At 42.5% G+C, this 18698-nt stretch overlaps 1 protein-coding gene across 1 annotated transcript in view; it reads right to left on the reverse strand.

The window, feature by feature from the left end:
- The window catches only part of rgs11 (regulator of G protein signaling 11), a 149901-nt gene that overhangs the window by 27568 nt on the left and 103635 nt on the right, over positions 1-18698 (reverse strand). The window contains exons 10-14 of the mRNA XM_078559289.1: positions 13159-13182; positions 8959-9020; positions 4781-4894; positions 2392-2507; positions 123-210 (exon numbers count right to left, since the gene is read on the reverse strand). Of these exons, the coding sequence (XP_078415415.1) occupies positions 123-210; positions 2392-2507; positions 4781-4894; positions 8959-9020; positions 13159-13182 (404 nt within the window). The remainder of the gene's footprint in view (positions 1-122; positions 211-2391; positions 2508-4780; positions 4895-8958; positions 9021-13158; positions 13183-18698) is intronic.

Consider the following 18698-nt stretch of genomic DNA (forward strand, 5'->3'; position numbering starts at 1 on the left):
GATTATTTCACTTCCCAAAATTCAGAAAATTATTTTTGAAACTGTTACTATTATAGATTTAAAGTACTTATAAAACAGATAATAGTTATTTGTAGTTTTTATGTACAAAGCGATAAACTTACTCAAAGATGGCTTCTACTTTCTCTTCAACTTTTGACTGTTCTCCATATTGAACATCTTCACAGGCTTCCCAGAAACTAAGATTCTCCGCTAGTGTTTGAAATACATTTAATTATTATAGAAACTGGTGTCTCATTCTTAGAGCCAATGTTTATTTCACATTGATTTTTACATTCTCTTAATTACCTCTACAGTTCAGTAAACATGATATCGGGCAGGATTTTGGGTTTTGGCTCTGAAACCCAATGTTGGGATCAAGTAGAGGCCCCAGTCCAAAACTGTGTTAGAAGCAGTCATTGACAGTGATTTTGCTTCAATTGGCCAATTGGTGGCTAGGGGGCAGACTCACTATCCAATTAATGACTATAGGCAGCTCTCGAAGCTGAAGCGCCAACAGGAGGTCTTCCAGCATAAAAGAAGCTGCAGTCTGCCATTGCAGGTAAGGGAGAGGGAGAGGGTACCTCCAACTTGAGAGGCCCTGTCAGTAACTTTAACTCATTTGAAATGAAAAATTGCAGTCGGGACACCATTGTGGAGAGGAGCCACATTTGTAGCTAAGTAAGTGGAAAGGGCCTCTAACGCCTCTGGAGTATTGCGCCCTCAGCCTGTCGCCAGGAGACCACCTCCAGGCAGCTGTGGTGTTCCCAGCACTGTGGGGACCTGCAGGTTGACTGAAAAATTCCAGTTGGCCCCTGATAATTGGCCGTTAAATTATCTTAGCTACCAGCCTCGAAGAAAATGGTTCGGGGTGGGATCTTGCCCACAAACCGGCATGCCGGCCAGCGATGCAAAATTACCCCCTTCTCCCCACCACTTGCCTTTGTACTCATCCTTATATTGGGCCAAAAATCCTGCCCATTCCTTCTGGTACATTCACTTTGGTTCACATTCTCAGACCATCATTCACTTTTGTTCAGAAAATGCATGTGGTATGTTGTGACACTGCATACACCAAATCCATGGTGTACTTGAACTCTCCTATCTTGTTCTAAGCAAGGAAGATTTCGCTGTGGTTCATCCGAGCACAGAGTTACTTGTGGTTCAAATTTAAGATTTGTTGCATAATTGGATGCTAGCAATCAAACTCCTGCATGCATATTAAACATTGGAATTATTTTTAGGTACATGTATTGTGTAAGAAATCTCATTTTCTTATGTGTTTTGCAGTTTGCAAGAGATGCCAGGAAGTGTTTGTGTTTTCAAAGTGAAAGTTCTTACAGAAATCTACAGTAATTTAACTTACATTGATGCTCTGATTTAGGGTTCATCAGCCAATCAGATTTGGGTTTCTAAATCCATAGGCCATGACATTTAAACTAGGCAAACTGACCAGTAAGAAATAAAAGTGGAAGAACCAGGTCACTTTGCCTTCAAGGGCCAGATTGACAGCCTTCAGACTGTAGTTTGAACAATACTCTCCCCAGTAATGCTCCAAGATATGGTTTGGTGTGTGTCACTTCCCTTATTCCATGTTGACTCAGATTTTTCAGATAGGTGAAAATGTTTATGAAATAAATATGGTTTTATCCTGAAATCCTGGTTCATAATACAGATGCTTAGACTGTGGATTCTAACAGAGCTGCTATGATGAGCTATGTAAAGTCACAAAATTAGTATACCACTGCATATTTTTCATCAAATCAATTGTCTGATCCAATTTTTTCTTTTAAAAGTGCTTTAACTTTGATCACTGTAGAAATATTAAATTGGCACTAAGTATGAATACTGATTAGAACAACAGTGCCCCCAAGATTCAGACAGGATAAATAAGTGAGCAAACAATAGAAGTGCAGATGCTTCATGGCAGCTAGACCTCACATGTCAACAATGGGCCGCAATTGGTTTAGATAAAGGTTGCTTCAGCAGAAGTCTGATTCACAACTCGAAAACAATGGATATCAGACTCTGGACTGTCTATCACAATTGCTTAGCTCAGGTCGGTAAATGCTGTCAATTATGGGGAAAAGTTTTAGCAAAGAAACATTGCATTCCAGCTTGAAAGATGGAATGTCCCCTCCATCCATGGACTGCTTTGCCCATTCACTGGAACAAAGCATCTTTCTGTAAAATCTTAGTGAAACCACAGGGCAGGACCTCACTCATCCATCTGCAGTGGGAGCATGATGTACTAGGTCGATCAAGGAGATAAAAATGGGGGATGGAAAACATGTTAATTAAACAAATGATAAAACCTTTATGAATAGTTCTATAATCAGTATCACATATTATAAACCTGAAAAAATTATATTAATTTGATTTTGTCGTCCTTACCACTGAACTCTCTTTCCAGAAAGTATCTTAATTGTTGCCGACCAAAGGGATCATGGAGCAGTTCACCAAGATTGAATGCCCAGCGTTCTACACGTAACCTTGTTGGAATAGTCACTCTGTCATGGGAGAGAAATCTGTGAAAATCAACTCTTAATCAACAGGTTATTAATATAGAAATAATATTTTATTATCCAGATTAGACTGCACGGATATACAATGTTTGGTCATATGGTTAGAACCAAATGCTTCAACAATGCTCTTGGCTATTTCAAATCCGAATATTTGGACCTGCTTCTGTGAGATTATCTTGTCAAAAAATAGTAGCAGATTTTACTATGACGAAGAAAGGATGATAGGTTTGACGGATGCATTCCCATCATTTTTGGCATGATCTTTCACACACCTTAGTAGTATGGTCCAACATGATGGTTTCTCAAGCAGCCAAGTGGGTAAACGTGGTCTTGGACTGGTCAGCCTGTTTCATATTCCACCAGTTTTCTTTTCCATTTAAACCAATGCAACAGGTGATTGGGCAGCTTATTAAATGGGCTACTGACTGGCGAGCACCTATTTTGTCATACTTCCCCAAGTCCAGTTTTTCCCCGCACCACCCCGCCTCCCCCAACCCCCCCACCTCCAAGTGTGCACACACACTTTGTGCCATGGCAGATAAGTGCTGTTGTATAGAATCGCTAGTCTAGATTTTCAACTTGCCATCCATGCATAAGGCTGGTGATGTGGGTACGCCGCCCATTTATAGAAACCAGCCCGTTTTTATTTCTCCTACTGCTAACTATATCTCTACACACAGGAACAGGAGGGATGAATAATGGATATATGGCTTTGAGGATGATTCTAACGGGCAATGATCTGTTACTTTTTCTACTGCACTGACTGTGCTAGATGGACTAGCATCACCAACAAGTTCCTGATGGGGATAGTCCTGGTACCACTAACAACTGTGTCAAAGGCTACTTTAGGAGATTGTCCTTTACCATACTGGTCTCCTGTTGCCAGCTTGTGAAGTCCAGGACTTTTAGGCCTGACCTGGGGGTGAATGTACACAGATCTTTGAAAGTGGCAGGACCAGTCGAGAGGCTGTCTAAGAAGCATTTGGGATCCTTGTCTCAATAAACAGAGGCATGGAGTACAAAAGCAACAAAATTATGCTAAACCTTTATGAATCACTGGTTCGGCCTCCACTGGAATTTTGTTTCCACTCTGGGCATCACACTTTAAGCCCTCAGAGAGGGTGCAGAGGAGATTTACTAGGAGCAGGACTTCAGTTATGTAGGGAGACTAGAGAAGCTGGGGTTGCTCTCTTTGGAGCAGGGAAGGTTAAGGGGAGATTTAATAGAGGTGTTCAAAATCATTGAAAGGTTTTGATAAAGTTAATAAAGAGAAACTGCTTCCAGCGGCAGAAGGGCTGATAATTATCGGACACTGATTTAGGGCAATTGGCAAAAGACCAGAAATGAAATGAGGAGAAAGGTTAGAATTTTCAGTGTCTGAAAGGGTGGTGGAAGCAGATTCCGTAATAACTTTCAAGAGGGAATTAGATAAATAATTGGAGAAAGTATTTGCAGGGATATTGGAAAGGGCAGGGAAATAGGTCAAATTGAATAGCTCTTTCAAAGACCTGGCACAGGCATGATGGGCAGAAAGGCCTCTTTCTATGCTGTATCATTCTATGATTCTATAATTGGTTATAAATCCTTGATTAAACTGAGGTTCTGTTTTATGGCTGTTACAGAATTCTGTTGAGCTAATTACATAAGTATGGGCATGCATCCTGAGATATGGTGTGATCATAGACAGACAGTTTATGAAAATGCTTTGTGCTGGGAAAAGGTACCTTGATACTGAACCTAAGAGATCTCTAATATTATTTCGAAATGGTAATTCTGAAGAACACATCTTCTAAGTCTATAGTGGTTACCCAGTCTCCTTGGTGAATGGAACAGATATTCTGCACTAATCTGTCTCCTTTAAGTTAAGTCTGAAATTTAAGTTTTATTCCCTGAGTTTTTTACCTTTTCATTGTCTCTGGCATTGGGCAGTTGATCTATCTGTCTGATAACATCAGAACAACAAAAAGCACTATTTGGCATATTTGCCTCTCTAAATATGCCTGACAGTGATTGGAGATGTATGACCAGCCATAGTAGCATGATGAGAACCTGGTAGAAGAAGAGGATGGGCATAGTCTGAAACATTTTCATTGGATGTTCCTCCCTCTGAGATTTTGTAAGGTACCCTGTGGTGGTTGGAAGGAACACACATGAATCTGGTATTTTCTGGGTGTTTCAGTCAGCATGACCATCCCAATTACTTTTGTGCTTTGAAACTGATCTATTAACTCTTATAATAAAACACTTTCAACACTTACAAATCAGCATTCATTGTCCAGTACAAAGTGCCACTTGTAACCCAAGGGTTGCTGGGAAGACAGCCAGACACGATAGGATCATGCGGAAGATATTGCTCACAATGCTTCACAAATCTGCAAATAAAAAAGTAGACTTCCGCGGGTCATAATCACAGATATTTATCAGATACTTTTAGACTGAAATAGCAGAAAGGAGATGGTATTTATAAAAATAAATGCCCAAAGATATTGCCTCATGGCAGTGTCAATTTAAGGTTGAATCAGTCATAGGAGAGTGCTTCTGATTATACCACTGTGACACTTTTATTTCTCACCCCAACTAGCTTTATGTTCTGTGTAAGTTTGTCACTGTAGTGACAATTTATGAACAATTTTGTGCTGTGGGCTCATGTCCACTAGAAACTGGGTTTGCAGACTTATTTTACTTAGGACATTATACTTAGCAGAGAGAAAATTATCAAAATGTACAGAATTTGAATTTGGTCCTAAAGGATTAAACTGTAGCTCATTATATTGCTCAGCCCCCAGTATGTTAATTATACTGTAGAATGTTTAAAACTGTGAAATTCAATTTTTACGGGAGTTGATTCACTGGCTTATACCCACTTGAACAATAGCCTAATCTGGAGTGTGGCAATAATTCTAATGCGCCCCAATGTCTTCAAGCACACGTTCTCCAGTATCTTTGAAGGTGAACCAATCAAACATTTAGTGAAGGCAGACTTGATATGCACCATGAATTTACTTCCACTTCACAGCGAGTGAAAATACAGAGCAATCACCATCTTTGCTCAATCAGTACAATGTATCAACAACAACTTATATTTATATAACCCCTTCAATGTGATAAAACTTCCGAAGGAGCAACATGAAACAAAATAGGACACCAAAGAGGAGATATTAGATCAAATGACTTGGTGAAAGAGGTAGGTTTTAAGGAATGTCCTAAAAAACGAGCTAGAGGCCAAGAGGTTTAGGGAGGGAATTCCAGAGCACAGTCTAGGCACTGATGATGGAGCAATGAAAATTGGGGTGCACAAGAGGCCAGAATTAGAGGAGCGCAGATATCTGAGGAGGTGGTAGAGCTGGAAGAGTTTAGAGAAATAGGGAGAGGCAAGGCCATGGAAGGATTCGACAAGGATGAGAATTTAAAAATTAAGACGTTGCTTGATGGGGTGCCAACATAGGTCAGCTAGCACAAGGGTGATAGGGAAATAGGACCTAGTGCAAGTTAAGACATGGCAGCAGAGTTTTGGATGACCTCAGGATTATGGAGGACAGAATCCGGAAGACCAGCCAGGAGTTCTTTGGAATAGTCAAGTTTAGAGGTAGCGAAAGCATGAATCAGGGTTTCAGCAGCAGATGAGCTGGGACAGGGGCAAAATTGGGCAATATTATGGAGGTGGAAATAGGTAGTCTTAGTGGTGGCAAGAATAATATAAAGAAAACATCACATTTTCCCACAGCCTTACGTGACTTAAGTAAAATGAGGTAGGATATCCATGGAGGGGCTGGGGAGAGTGGAAGGGTGGGTTCTCCTGATGTCCTGTCATAAATCCAGCAGAAGATTGGAAATTGTAGTTTCTGCTGTTTCTCTGAGTTTTCTACCAAGGTTGTAGCAGAAAATTGGGATACGTCCATGGAAATTCTCCACCAATATCTTCTCACCGTTTTCCAGCACTTCTCGTCTCTTCACTTCAGCAAAGATCTACACAGCTTTCCCTTGAACAGAGCCTGACTGCCCTTGCAGCTCTCTGTTAAAAAGCTTGACTTTAGTGTTGGCTTTAGTCAAGCCAGTTATCGCCCCGCCCCCACAACAACACCCACCCCACAACCCCCGCCCCCACCTAAGAGGAGAATCCACCAGCCGAACTTGGCAATGACCCTGTTGAGTTCAAGTGAATGGTGTTGCTGCAGTAGCACTGCATGTGAGCAACACTGGAATGTTCAATGATTTTTATTGTTTGCAGTATGCCGGTTCAGATACCTTATCCAAAGGCGAATCAGCTCTGCCTTTCTGTGAATTTGACACCTTAACAGATAAGCTGAGCTCAATGGTAGCATTTTGTAACATCCGTTGTAAAAGATCTGCCTTAGACGGCTCAGCCAGAATGATAACTGGGTTAGAAGGGTTGAACTGTGAGGGTAGGTTGCATGGGCTAAGCGTGTATCCTTGGAGTACAGAAGAAAGAGGGTGATCTAATTGAGATGTTTAAGATGATTAAGGGACTTGATGGGAAGAAATGATTTCCTCCGTTGGGGTGTCCTGAACAAGGGGGAATAATAAAATTAGAACTAAGCTGTTCAATAGTGATCAATAGTTCAATAGAAGCATCTCTTTCTTCAAAGTTGAAATCTGGAACACTCTCTCCCAAAAAGCTGTTCTGGCTACCTAAATTTTTTAAAATTCATTTATGGGATATGGGCATTGCTGGCTAGGCCAGCATTTATTGCCCATCCCTAATTGCTCTTGAGAAGGTGGTGGTGAGCTGCTTTCTTGAACCACTGCAGTCCATGTGGTGTAGGGACACCCACAGTGCTGTTAGGAAGGGAGTTCCAGGATTTTAACCCAGCGACAGTGAAGGAACGGCAATATATTTCCAAGTCAGGATGGTGAATGGTTTGAAGGGGAACTTCCAGGTGGTGGTGTTCCCATCGATCTGCTGCCCTTGTCCTTCTAGATGGTAGTGGTTGTGGGTTTGGAAGGTGCTGTCTAAGAAGACTTTGTGAGTTCCTGCAGTGCATCCTGTAGATGGTACACACTATTGCCACTGTGCGTCAGTGGTGGAAGGAGTGAATGTTTGTGGATTGGGTACCAATCAAGCAGGTTGCTTTGTCCTGAATGGTGTTAAGCTTCTTGAGTCTTGTTGGAGCTGCACTGATCCAGGCAAGCGGGGAGTATTCCATCACACTCATGACTTCTGTCTTGTAGATGGTGGACAGGTTTTGGAAATTGAAAATTTCAAAACTGAGATTGATCGACCTTTATTCATCAGGGACATTGAGGGTTATGGAACCAAGATGGGCAAGGATAAGATACAGATAAGCCATGACCTAACTGAATGATGAAACAGGTTTGAGAGGCTTAATGTCCTATTCCAAAGGTCTTAGATTGTAGACTGCCTTCCCATTCAGTTTGGTGAGATCGTCTGTAGTTCTAGGATATCTCAAAAGAGAGGGAGAATTAAAATGAACAGAGGCAGGTAGGAATTTAGATTTCATCCAGTATGATTTATTTCATTCATGTCCAGCTATATGACATCAAGTGCAACAAGTGTACTGCTTGCTTGTACTAATGTTGAGTGACGGAAGACACATCTCGACACAAGAATCCAAAATACATTTGGAGAATGTTGCTTCCGTCTCTAAATGCAGTGATCTTAGATCTCCACTATATAACCTTAAACCTTATCATGTACTATTCAGGTATAATTATTAAATAGGGGTCACTATTATTAAATAGTGGTCACATGACCTAGTGCCTGACTTTCTTAAGCTAACTTTTACTAAGTGTGTTGCTTTGTACGAATGTTCTGAATGTCCTTATAACAAGGTGCTCATTCTTCTGTTTTCAATAGTAAAACCATCATCTCCAAACTGATATGATATTGCTGACAGTGAGGTAATCAACTTGTTGATTCAAACCAATAGACATAAAGCAAATTATTAGCTTGATGGATCAATGAGTTTGTTTGCTGTGCAGCTGAGCCATAAGGCCAGGAATGTGCCCAAGACCAATCCATTCTGTGTTGAGTTCGTGCCTCTGGCACATTGGGGTTATGGGGCACCATATTTCACCATGGCAGATACACCAACTCAACACAATTAGCCTCAGAGTCCCTGTGCTACAGATGAGAAAAACCATCCCCGGATCCGACCCTTGACTGCCATTCGCTGTTTCTTGCTGAAAGTATATGTATTCAAATTTCAGATGAGGACTGTATCAGCTCCAATACCCCATGAATAGCCTACTGTGAAGGCTGGTACAAGAATAATGACCATTTGTGAGGTATTCACAAAGTAACAGACACTTCTCAAATGCATAATCAAAACAAGGAATTAATGTCTTGATAACATTACCAAAGATGAAAAAGCAAATAAACACTTGAGAAAAATCCTTGAATATATCTATATTACAATGTTAGAGTAATAATACATTTTATGGAAAAAAAACATACCCTTCTAAGGTCAGTGACGATTTGACTCTTGATCTAGTCAATGCTTTTTTGTAATATTCAATCTGGTTGTCCAAAGAGACAATTGCAGGGAAAAAGAGAAAAAAAATGAGTCATTCAATCAGGTTTTAATATTCATGCAGATCCAAAATTAAAAAGTTTAACAAATTTTAGATGCAAACTGCTCTGTATACTCAAACTTTATTTTGCAACAAGTTGCATGCTATAGTTGCTGCTCCTATTGTAAGACAGTATCAATAAATAGATAATTTTAAATAACAGAAATCATGGTTAATTTTCACTATAGTTTAGTAGCAACACTATTTTCACCAGATAATATTCCAAACGTTGTTCTCTAGCCCATGTGGAAATCCCTCCCTTTATCATACACCATTAGTACTGTGTGGAAAGCTACTGCAAAATAACTATGCCGTGTACTAATCAGCATTGGACCAGGCCATTTTGTTTTCGCAATTCAAAACCTGATTTCCCTCTAACATAATATAAAATAAAGACAGAAAATGTTGGAAATACTCAGCAAGTCTCTCTATTTGCTAAGGAAGATCAGCATCCACTTTTCTGGTGGGTGGAGTTTTGCTTTCTTGGCAGGTGTCTCGATCACTGCCTGAAAAAGTGTGAGACATACCCCCACACTGACTGAGGAGCAAGGCCTGCCATATCTTCTGCCCAAAGGCCTTGCTCCTCAGTCAGTGTGGGGGTATGTCTCACACTTCCTCCAGACTGAGGACCCCAGAATACAGCTTCTCGCCCTCCCCACCAAGAGCTGCTGGTCTATCAGAGACAGGCAGCTCTTGCACTTTGCAGTGCCACCGAGGTAGCCATGGATGCTGCCGGAACAAGACTTCCCCAGAGTCCCAGGATCGTGAAGTCACCCAGGAAGAAGGAAGCTGCTGTTGGGAGGGAGGGTGAAGTCTCACGGGGTGCGGGATGCAGAAAAAGAGGTCCATGTTGGTCGGCAGAAAGGACAGGGGGTGGCTGTCAGCAGCCATACGCCCCCCTGCCCATGCCCTCGATCCTACACACATTATTACAGATTGAGGGACCCCCACCCAACTCCAGCTGACATGCACAGTTTTACCAGTCGTGTAGGCTGCATGTCGGCAGGCTCGTCTGGAGCTAGGAAGATTGCAGGGGAGGTGGGAAGAGGTCCTTAAGTAGTCGTTAATTAGCCACTTATGGGACTCAAGTGGAAGCAGGGTCGGGAGGTCGACCATGGGCCTCCCAGCCCAGAATTTACTTCCGGCGGAGGTGGGTTCCGCCAGATTCTCAGGCCTGCTAGCCTCCTTTCTCGCCTCTTATGGGGGCAGAAGATTCTGGCTAGTGTCTTTAACATAAAAACATCCCATGCACTTTACTGAAGGCGTTGGAATGATAGATTTTCTCGTTATCACAGGTAATAAAGAAACCTCGTGCACAACATAAGATAAAAAGCAAATCTGATTCCATTCCAGGTCAAAAGTAGAAATCCAATCATCGTATAAATAGTATGTGTGAAGCTGGAAATAGATCACTTCCAAAAGAAATCAATATTTTTTCTCAATCCCGTGACACTGCTTATTGATCTGTTCTGTTGTTGCTACCTGTGATGTGTGCTGCTTGGACACCAGGAAACAGTCTTGTTGAAGTTACTTTATTAACAGTACTGAACTATGTACATAATTACAGCAGAGGGTAAAGCTATGGAGAGGACCCCATACTAGGTCCTTACGTGTTGCTACCTATCTCTAGACTGCCTTAGCTCTAGGTCATGTGCCTTCTTACATCACCGTGTGGGCAGTATTGTACTCAGTCCCACGTTAACCCTTTAGGTACCAGATCCTTCGACTGCAATTATATAATTGGCTTCTCAGATATAATAAAATCTGACATTACTAGGGAAAGTTCCAAGCAGCAGACTTAAACAACATGAAGGCCTCAATTTCCTTGGGGCAAAATGCAAATCCCATGTCATAATTCCACTGTTATTTCTTTTGAAGGAACCTTTTACTAAACTGTTAAAAAAAACTCTAGCACATGAAATATCTCATATTTTCACAAAAATCAATTTTCCACCATCTTCAAAAGAATTCTTTTCTGATTTATGCCCTTTTATTGTTTCCTGTAGTCTTCTTTGTTTTACTTGCAATTGTTGCTCTGTCTAGTTTGATATCATCAACAAACTTTGATATCTGTCCCATTATGTCCAAATTTGGTGGGCTGAATTTTGACACCCGTCGGGGGGGTTGTGCAGGGGTGGACGGGAGCGAGCGCGAACCCGGTTAAGACCCGCCCAGCGTGATGCTCACTCGGAAGCACTGAGCACTCCCTGGGCGGGTGGGGAGGATTCCCTGAGTCAGGAGTGCGCTCTCTTGTGCATGTGCGCGAAAGAGCGCAGAAATCTCCCTGAGGCACAGAGGTGCCTCGACTTTAAGGTTGGACGGGCAGCTCATTTAATTGTTTAAATTAGTTTTTAAAAGGCTTTACTCGGCTGCGCGCCCGCCGAACTGAAAATCTAAATGATGCGCAGTAAGGTCGGGATGCCCGCCTGATGTCACTGCGCGTCATTTTACCCGTCGACGAGCAGGCCCCGCCCCCGCTCGCCGACTGGAGAATTCGGCCCAATATGTATATAAATCTTGCTGAAAGAACACAATAAAGTGCCACACTTGCTTCCTATCACTGTCACACTTGAGTGTATATTTTGACTCGCTCTGAACTAAGCCATGATATGTGCCAGCATTACATTGAAACTCTTGCACATATTTCTTCCCCACAATTAACCTTGCTTTCTGTATTGCCATTTCTGAATCGCACTTGAATTAACCCCAATTCTAACCGGGAGCAGGAATTGGGTGGGCAGGGGTCAAAGCAAATGGCAAACCCAGTGAGCTCAGCAACCCGAGGCCTAGGAGATGTTAAGACCTGAGCCTCATCGGCATGTCTCCAGTCAGATGCCTGCCCAAAGCTGGCAGGAAGAGGTCAGCTCACCGGCCGGCAGGCAGGAGCAGAATGCTGTAGAGCAGGAGGCCACTGGTCAGGACCGAAGGAACTGTCTCCACCCCTAAGGTAAGTTGAGGGGAGATTGTCCTGTAAAGGTTTCACCATTGGGAAGGGGCAATCCTGCCCCTTTTGGCCCCAGAAGGAAAGCGAAAACTATTTTTTAAAAACTTAACTCTTCGGGACTCTCGTGGCCCTGAATCTTCCTCCCGTTAGCTTCATCTGATTGAAAAGTCACAATGGGTTCCCCGCTCAAGCCACTAGTTAAAATTGCATTTGGGCCTTGATGACATTATCATAACCTGATCTGCATATTTAAAGAAGAACCCTCCCAGCTTCCTATAGGTGTCCTTGCTGCCTGATCAGAAGAGCAGGTTAAATTTGAAGACTGTGGGGACGGAGTGAATCATTGGTTGGTGGGTCTCCCAGGCAATTTTAATTTCCTGCCTGCCAGGCAGGGGTAAAATTTCCCCTTTTCTGTCACTGAGACATTATGGGAGAATCTTGCATCCGGTGGGGGGGTCAACATTTTAGAATGAGAAAAGCCTATATCAAAATTGCCTGGCACACTATAAAACTAGGCACCTGTCATTAATCTTACCATTGTGTGAGACATCCAGGTCTACTTGCCATTTTGCTTTTTCAACCACATTTACTTAGATTTTACCAATTTTCTTGTGTACTATAATTGGAGTTTTTATCTGATTTTTAGGGGACCTGATTAGCCCCTTTCCCACGTGCAGGTGCCCAATTCTAATTTTGGACTTGAGGTAGTGACATACTCACCCCCCAATCCGCCTTGTTTCCTTTCCTGGTTAGTGATGAGCCTAATGCTGGGGCCTACTACCTGCTTTGTGATGCTACTGTCTGCTGCACTCTCGTCAGTATGATGGTGAAACAAAACCGACCAAGAAGTGGCCTTATGCCTAAAGTGATTATATTATACAAATACTTAAATTCTAAGGGGTAAAAAATCTGATCCACCAACCCTTGCCATGCATATAATTTTAATGGATGCCCAATCAGGAGACTAGCATTTTTCATTTTACATTATTGCATTCCAACAGTGAATGAAGAAGAATTTATGTCAAATAGCTCTTGCTTAGCTAAATCAATGACAATAAATTACTGAATTATAAACCATTGCTGTCTGCATTAGAAAATCTCAATACAGGCATTTTGAACAAATGCTCTTTATGCTCTTACCTCTCTTTTGTAGAATGCACTATTCTTTCTGTAAAAATAAAGAACAGTTTATTTGCTATCAACACCATGTTCAACCATGCAACTATGTTATTAGTTGATTTGATGGAATTAAGTTTGCATCTGTTTTCTCTAAGTATACTGAACTATTATCTCAAAATATCTCCATGTTCTTAATCAATAACCTGGACCAGAATTTTTCAGTCATCGTGCGGGGGCGGACCCGACATGCCGGCGTGTAAAATGACGCGCGATGATGTCGGGCGTGCATCCTGATGTTATCGCGCTGTCTCACGATGTTTTGTTCGGCGGGCGTGCACCAGAGTCAGCTGTGCGCCCACCGATAATTAAAAAGCCTATTAGGACGATTAACGAAATAACTAATGTCAAGTTTATGCTGCCCGTCCAACCTCACGGTTGGCAGGCAGGCGAAAAGGCCAAGCGGCCTTTACGTTTTTTAGGAAACCTCATCCACAAGCGGGATGAGGTTTCCTAAAGCTTTTATGAATTAAATAAAAAGTTTTCCTGAAAAATAAAAACATGTCCCATCTTATGTGACACAGTCACGTGAGGGGACATGTTTCATTAAATTTTTATTGATTTTATTTACTGTTTTCAAAAGCGCTTCAGTCTCCCTGAGAGGCAGCTCTGTGCCTCAGGGAGATTAAAGTGCTCTTGCGCGCGCATGTGTGAAAGAACGCTGGCCCCGACTCTCCCTCCTGCCCCCGCCCGCACAGGTAGTACTCAGTGCTACCACTCGCGTATTACACTGGGCAGGCCTTAATAGGCCGGCCTGCATAAAATGGCGGCGCGGAGCTGATCGCGGGTGGCGATCAGCTCCGCGACCACCCCCGCCCGCTCCCGCTGAGCCCGCCCAACGCGGGAAAAATTCAGGCCCTGGTGCTTTCTGTTTCTGTGATTAGCAGCCTGCAACTTTTCACCCACTAAAGTAGATGAGGAGGAAAATCACAGACAAGTGCATGGAAAAGGAAACCTTTAGCCTTCGCTTTGTCGTCTTGATTTTTAAATAGTCTACTTCTACCAACTCAAACACAAGGCAAATTTTTTTACGTTTATTATAAATCTAGTGGGTGATTTGGATTTGCCAGTGAGTTAGTGTCACTTTTGGAACTATGGGCCTCATATAAGCGAATTATAGATGTTTCTATCATCGGGAAATTCCAAACAGAGACACTGGCCTGAATTTTCGCAATGACATGATTTCAGGGGTCCTGTCCCTTAACTTGGCACTTGCCATTTTCACAGGGAGGGCAGAGGGGCTGAGGGGGTGGGTTGCTGTAGGGGAGTGGTGAGGAATGATTCATAGAGGCAGCTGCATACACTAAAATGCAACTGCCTTCAGTCAGATCCGATTTTTGTTGGTGGGGTGTCCAAAACACGACCTGTGTACTTCAGACCTTTCAGGAGAAAGTCTAAAGTTATCAGAGTTCTTTGTAGAGGGTGGGTACCCATTTGTAGAGGTAGAGTACCCTTTTGGATAGGTCCAGAGATACCTTTGGTAGAGACAATTTGCCCTGTGGGAGAGGTCAAGTGCCCTTTGAGATTGTTAAAAGTGGACACAAATGTGTGTAAAAAGTGGATAAATTCATTGGAACTGTTAAGCTGTCAAGAGACCTGTGAAGGGAGCTGTCAAAGCTCATTAGTACTGTCAAGCTATCAATGGATTGAAATCTCCTGACCTTTAAATCTAAAAAAAGAAGTCTGCAGGTTAAAAAAATCAGTGCTGGCTAGTTCACTCTTTCTGTTGATGTAAGGGTTGTCATCAAAGGATTTGTGCTACAGACTGATTTCACAACCTATCAATATTACAGTGGGGTGCCTGTCAGGTCAACATTTGATTGACAATTTCAAGTGATTATAAAGTCTTTGATGTGGGGCTGTAAATATAAATGCTTGTTATTATAAGGGATTAAGTGGCTGGAGGAAGTTAAATGTAGCAAATGGGTTTTCAATCAATCAGAGTGTTGTTTTTAAATAGTGCATTCATCAGTAGACACTTAGGGGGCATGAGATGGCATGGATGAGGCATGGGGAGTGTGTGAGGGGGTGAGGGCTAGCGGGTTGTTTTTTTTTTGCAACTGGGACAAAGTGCCGGATCACTTAGGCTGGCCTTTCGCCCAGCCTGCCTCTGCACCGGACAGTCCCTGTGCTGACTCCTAACTGGCACAACTCCCGTTAACACCTGCCCTGCTGGAACGAAAATCCGACTCTCTGGCACTTTCTCCCGAGTCGGGTTTATGAAGCTGGGAATTTTCCCAACTCTGCGCTCTTGACCCGGGAACGAAAATTCAGGCCACTCTCTTAGAAGAAGGAGAAATCAGGCAACCCAATCTAGGCTGTTAGTTGTAATTAGTGTTTTGCTGCAGAGAGGCTTCAAAAGTCATTTGAGAGCTTTCCCTCAGTGCTCAGAACCTAGGGATAGGGAGATTTAGATACATCATTGAATTTAGATGCACTGAATTTTTAAAAATCTTTTATTGTTTAGAGTTATTTATTTCCATCAATCAAAAAATAAGTGATAGCTGTCCTATGTTTGATTTCTTATCCTAGAATGCAGGTGAAATATCTTTATGTGACAATTGTGCTAATTTACAAAGTCATTGCAGTTCAATGATTTATCAATAAAAGTTACTTATGGAACATTTGATATGAATTCAGCAATTTGCTGGGAATTATCAGGCAGGTTCCAAAATCTACACTCTAATAGACCTCCAAAAATATTGCAAATTGGGGCCAATGTGGTATCTCAAGTAACGTGCAGCTGCGTCAATTTCTTTCAAATGCAGGCACATGATCAACAAAACATGCAATAATAAATCCAGCTGTCCCTCTATAGCTACTCTTTTATTATGAAAAAGATTTTCTACTACAGGTTGAGTATCCTTTATCCATAAATCTGAAAACCGAACCCATCCAAAAACTGCACTTGTTTTGAACCTCATCGACCTTTACGCGGGAAGTCTGTGACACGAGCCGGCGCGACCCGAGCTGACAGGAACCTCACCGACTGCACCCAACCTTTAACACGGGAAGTCCAGTTGTTTGACTGCACTGCTTACCTTGAGAACCCTCTCCTACAAGCAGAATCACAGATGGTGCCACCGGTGGGAACTTATTACAGGCACCCTGTATTTATTATTTAGTGGTACATCTTACTTTTCTAGCCATTTTATTTACTTTAGACTATAGATAGCCTAGACTTTGGCCATTGTAATGTGAGTAGGCCTAGTCCTATATGCGGTATCCAAAAACTGAAATTGTCTGAAATCCGAAATGCAATTGGCCCCAGGTTTTGGGTAAAGGATACTTGACCTGTACTATGAAATCCTAAGAGATTTAGCAGTCACTATGCATTAACAATAGCGTGTTTAATGCTGCATCAATACTCACTTGGACAGGAAAAGATGCAAAAGAACGAAAGTCAGAGATTAGTTACAAGCAATAGTGTTTCAGGTATTCTTAAGCTTTCTCACAGGTTACACCAACCAGTTTATTCCAGTCACAATCACAGAATCACAGTGCAGAAGAGGCCCTTCAGCCAATCGAGTCTGCACCGACACGTGAAAAACTCCTGACCTAGCTACCTAACCCCATTTACCAGCACTTGGCCCGTGGCCTTGAATGTTATGATGTGCCAAGTGCTCACCCAGGTACTTTTTAAAGGATGTGAGGCAACCCGCCTCCACCACCCTCCCAGGCAGCGCATTCCAGACCGTCACCACCCTCTGGGTAAAAAAGGTTTTTCCTCACATCCCCCCTAAACCTCCTGCCCCTCACCTTGAACTTATGTCCCCTTGTGACTGACCCTTCAACCAAGGGGAACAGCTGCTCCCTATCCACCCTGTCCATGCCCCTCATAATCTTGTACACCTCAATCAGGTCGACCCTCAGTCTTCTCTGCTCCAACAAGAACAACCCAAGTCTATCCAACCTCTCTTAACTTAAATGTTTCATCCCTTGTAACATCCTGGTGAATCTCCTCTGCACCCTCTCCAGTGCAATCACATCCTTCCTATAATGTGGTGACCAGAACTGCACACAGTACTCCAGCTGTGGCCTCACTAAGGTTCTATATAACTCCAACATGACCTCCTTACTTTTGTAATCTATGCCTCAGTTGATAAAGGCAAGTGTCCCATATGCCTTTTTCACCACCCCACTAACATGCCCCTCTGCCTTCAGAGATCTATGGACACACACGCCAAGGTCCCTTTGTTCCTCAGAACTTCCTAGTGTCGTGCCGTTCATTGAATACTTCCTTGTCAAATTACTCCTTCCAAAGTGTATCACCTCACACTTTTCAGGGTTAAATTCCATCTGCCACTTATCTGCCATTTGACCATTTCATTTATATCTTCCTGTAGCCCAAGACACTCAACCTCACTGTTAACCACCCGGCCAATCTTTGTATCAAACAGGGAGTTTGAACTTTTATGAATGACTATCTAATTATTTGTGTAATTATTAAAAGAGATCAATATAAAATATTTTAATAACTTTCTCCAGTTATATGAAATATAGGGCTTTGTGGGCCGATTTTCAAGTTATTAATGTGTTGTATGCACCAGTGAACATGGGGGATTTCAATATGCAGGTAGACTGGGAAAATCAGGTTGGTAGTGGGTCCCAAGAAAATGAATTTGTGGAATGCCTGTGAGATGGCTTTTTGGAGCAGCTTGTGGTGGAGCCCACTAGGGAACAGGCAATTCTAGATTTAGTGATGTGTAATGAGGCAGATTTGATAAGGGAGCTTAAGGTGAAGGAACCCTTAGGAGGAAGTGACCATAATATGATAGATTTTACCCTGCAGTTTGAGAGGAAAAAGCTGGAATCAGATGTAATGGTATTACAGTTGAATAAAGGCAACTACAGAGGCATGAGGGAGGAGCTGGCCAGAATTGACTGGGAGATGAGCCTAGCAGGAAAGACATTGCAACAGCAATGGCAGGAATAATTTGGGAGACACAGCAAAAATTCATCCCTAGGAAGAAGAAGCATACTAAGGGAGGACGAGGCAACCATGGCTGTCAAGGGAAGTCAGGGGCAGCATAAAAGCTAAAGAGAAAGCATACAATGCAGCGAACAGCAGTGGGAAACCAGGGGATTGGGAAGCCTACAAAGACCAACAGAGGACAACTAAAAAAGAAATAAGGAGGGAGAAGATTAAAATGAGGGTAAACTAGCCAGTAATATAAAATAAGATTGCAAGAGTTTTTTTTAGATATATAAAGGGTAAGAGAGAGGCAAAAGTGGACATTGGACTGCTGGAAAATGATGCTGGAGAAGTAGTAGTGGAGAACAAAGAAATGGGGAAGGAACTGAATAGGTACTTTGCGTCAGTCTTCACGGTGGAAGACATGAGTAACATCCCCAAAGTTCAAGAGAGTCGGGGGGCAGAGGTGAGTATGGTGGCCATTACCAAGGAGAAGGTGCTAGGAAAACTGAAAGGTCTGAAGGTGGATAAATCACCTGGACCAGATGGATTACAGCCCAGAGTTCTGAAGGAGATAGCTGAAGAGATA

The sequence above is a fragment of the Cetorhinus maximus genome, chromosome 15 (genome assembly GCF_964194155.1).
Source record: "Cetorhinus maximus chromosome 15, sCetMax3.hap1.1, whole genome shotgun sequence".
Lineage (NCBI taxonomy): Eukaryota > Metazoa > Chordata > Chondrichthyes > Lamniformes > Cetorhinidae > Cetorhinus > Cetorhinus maximus.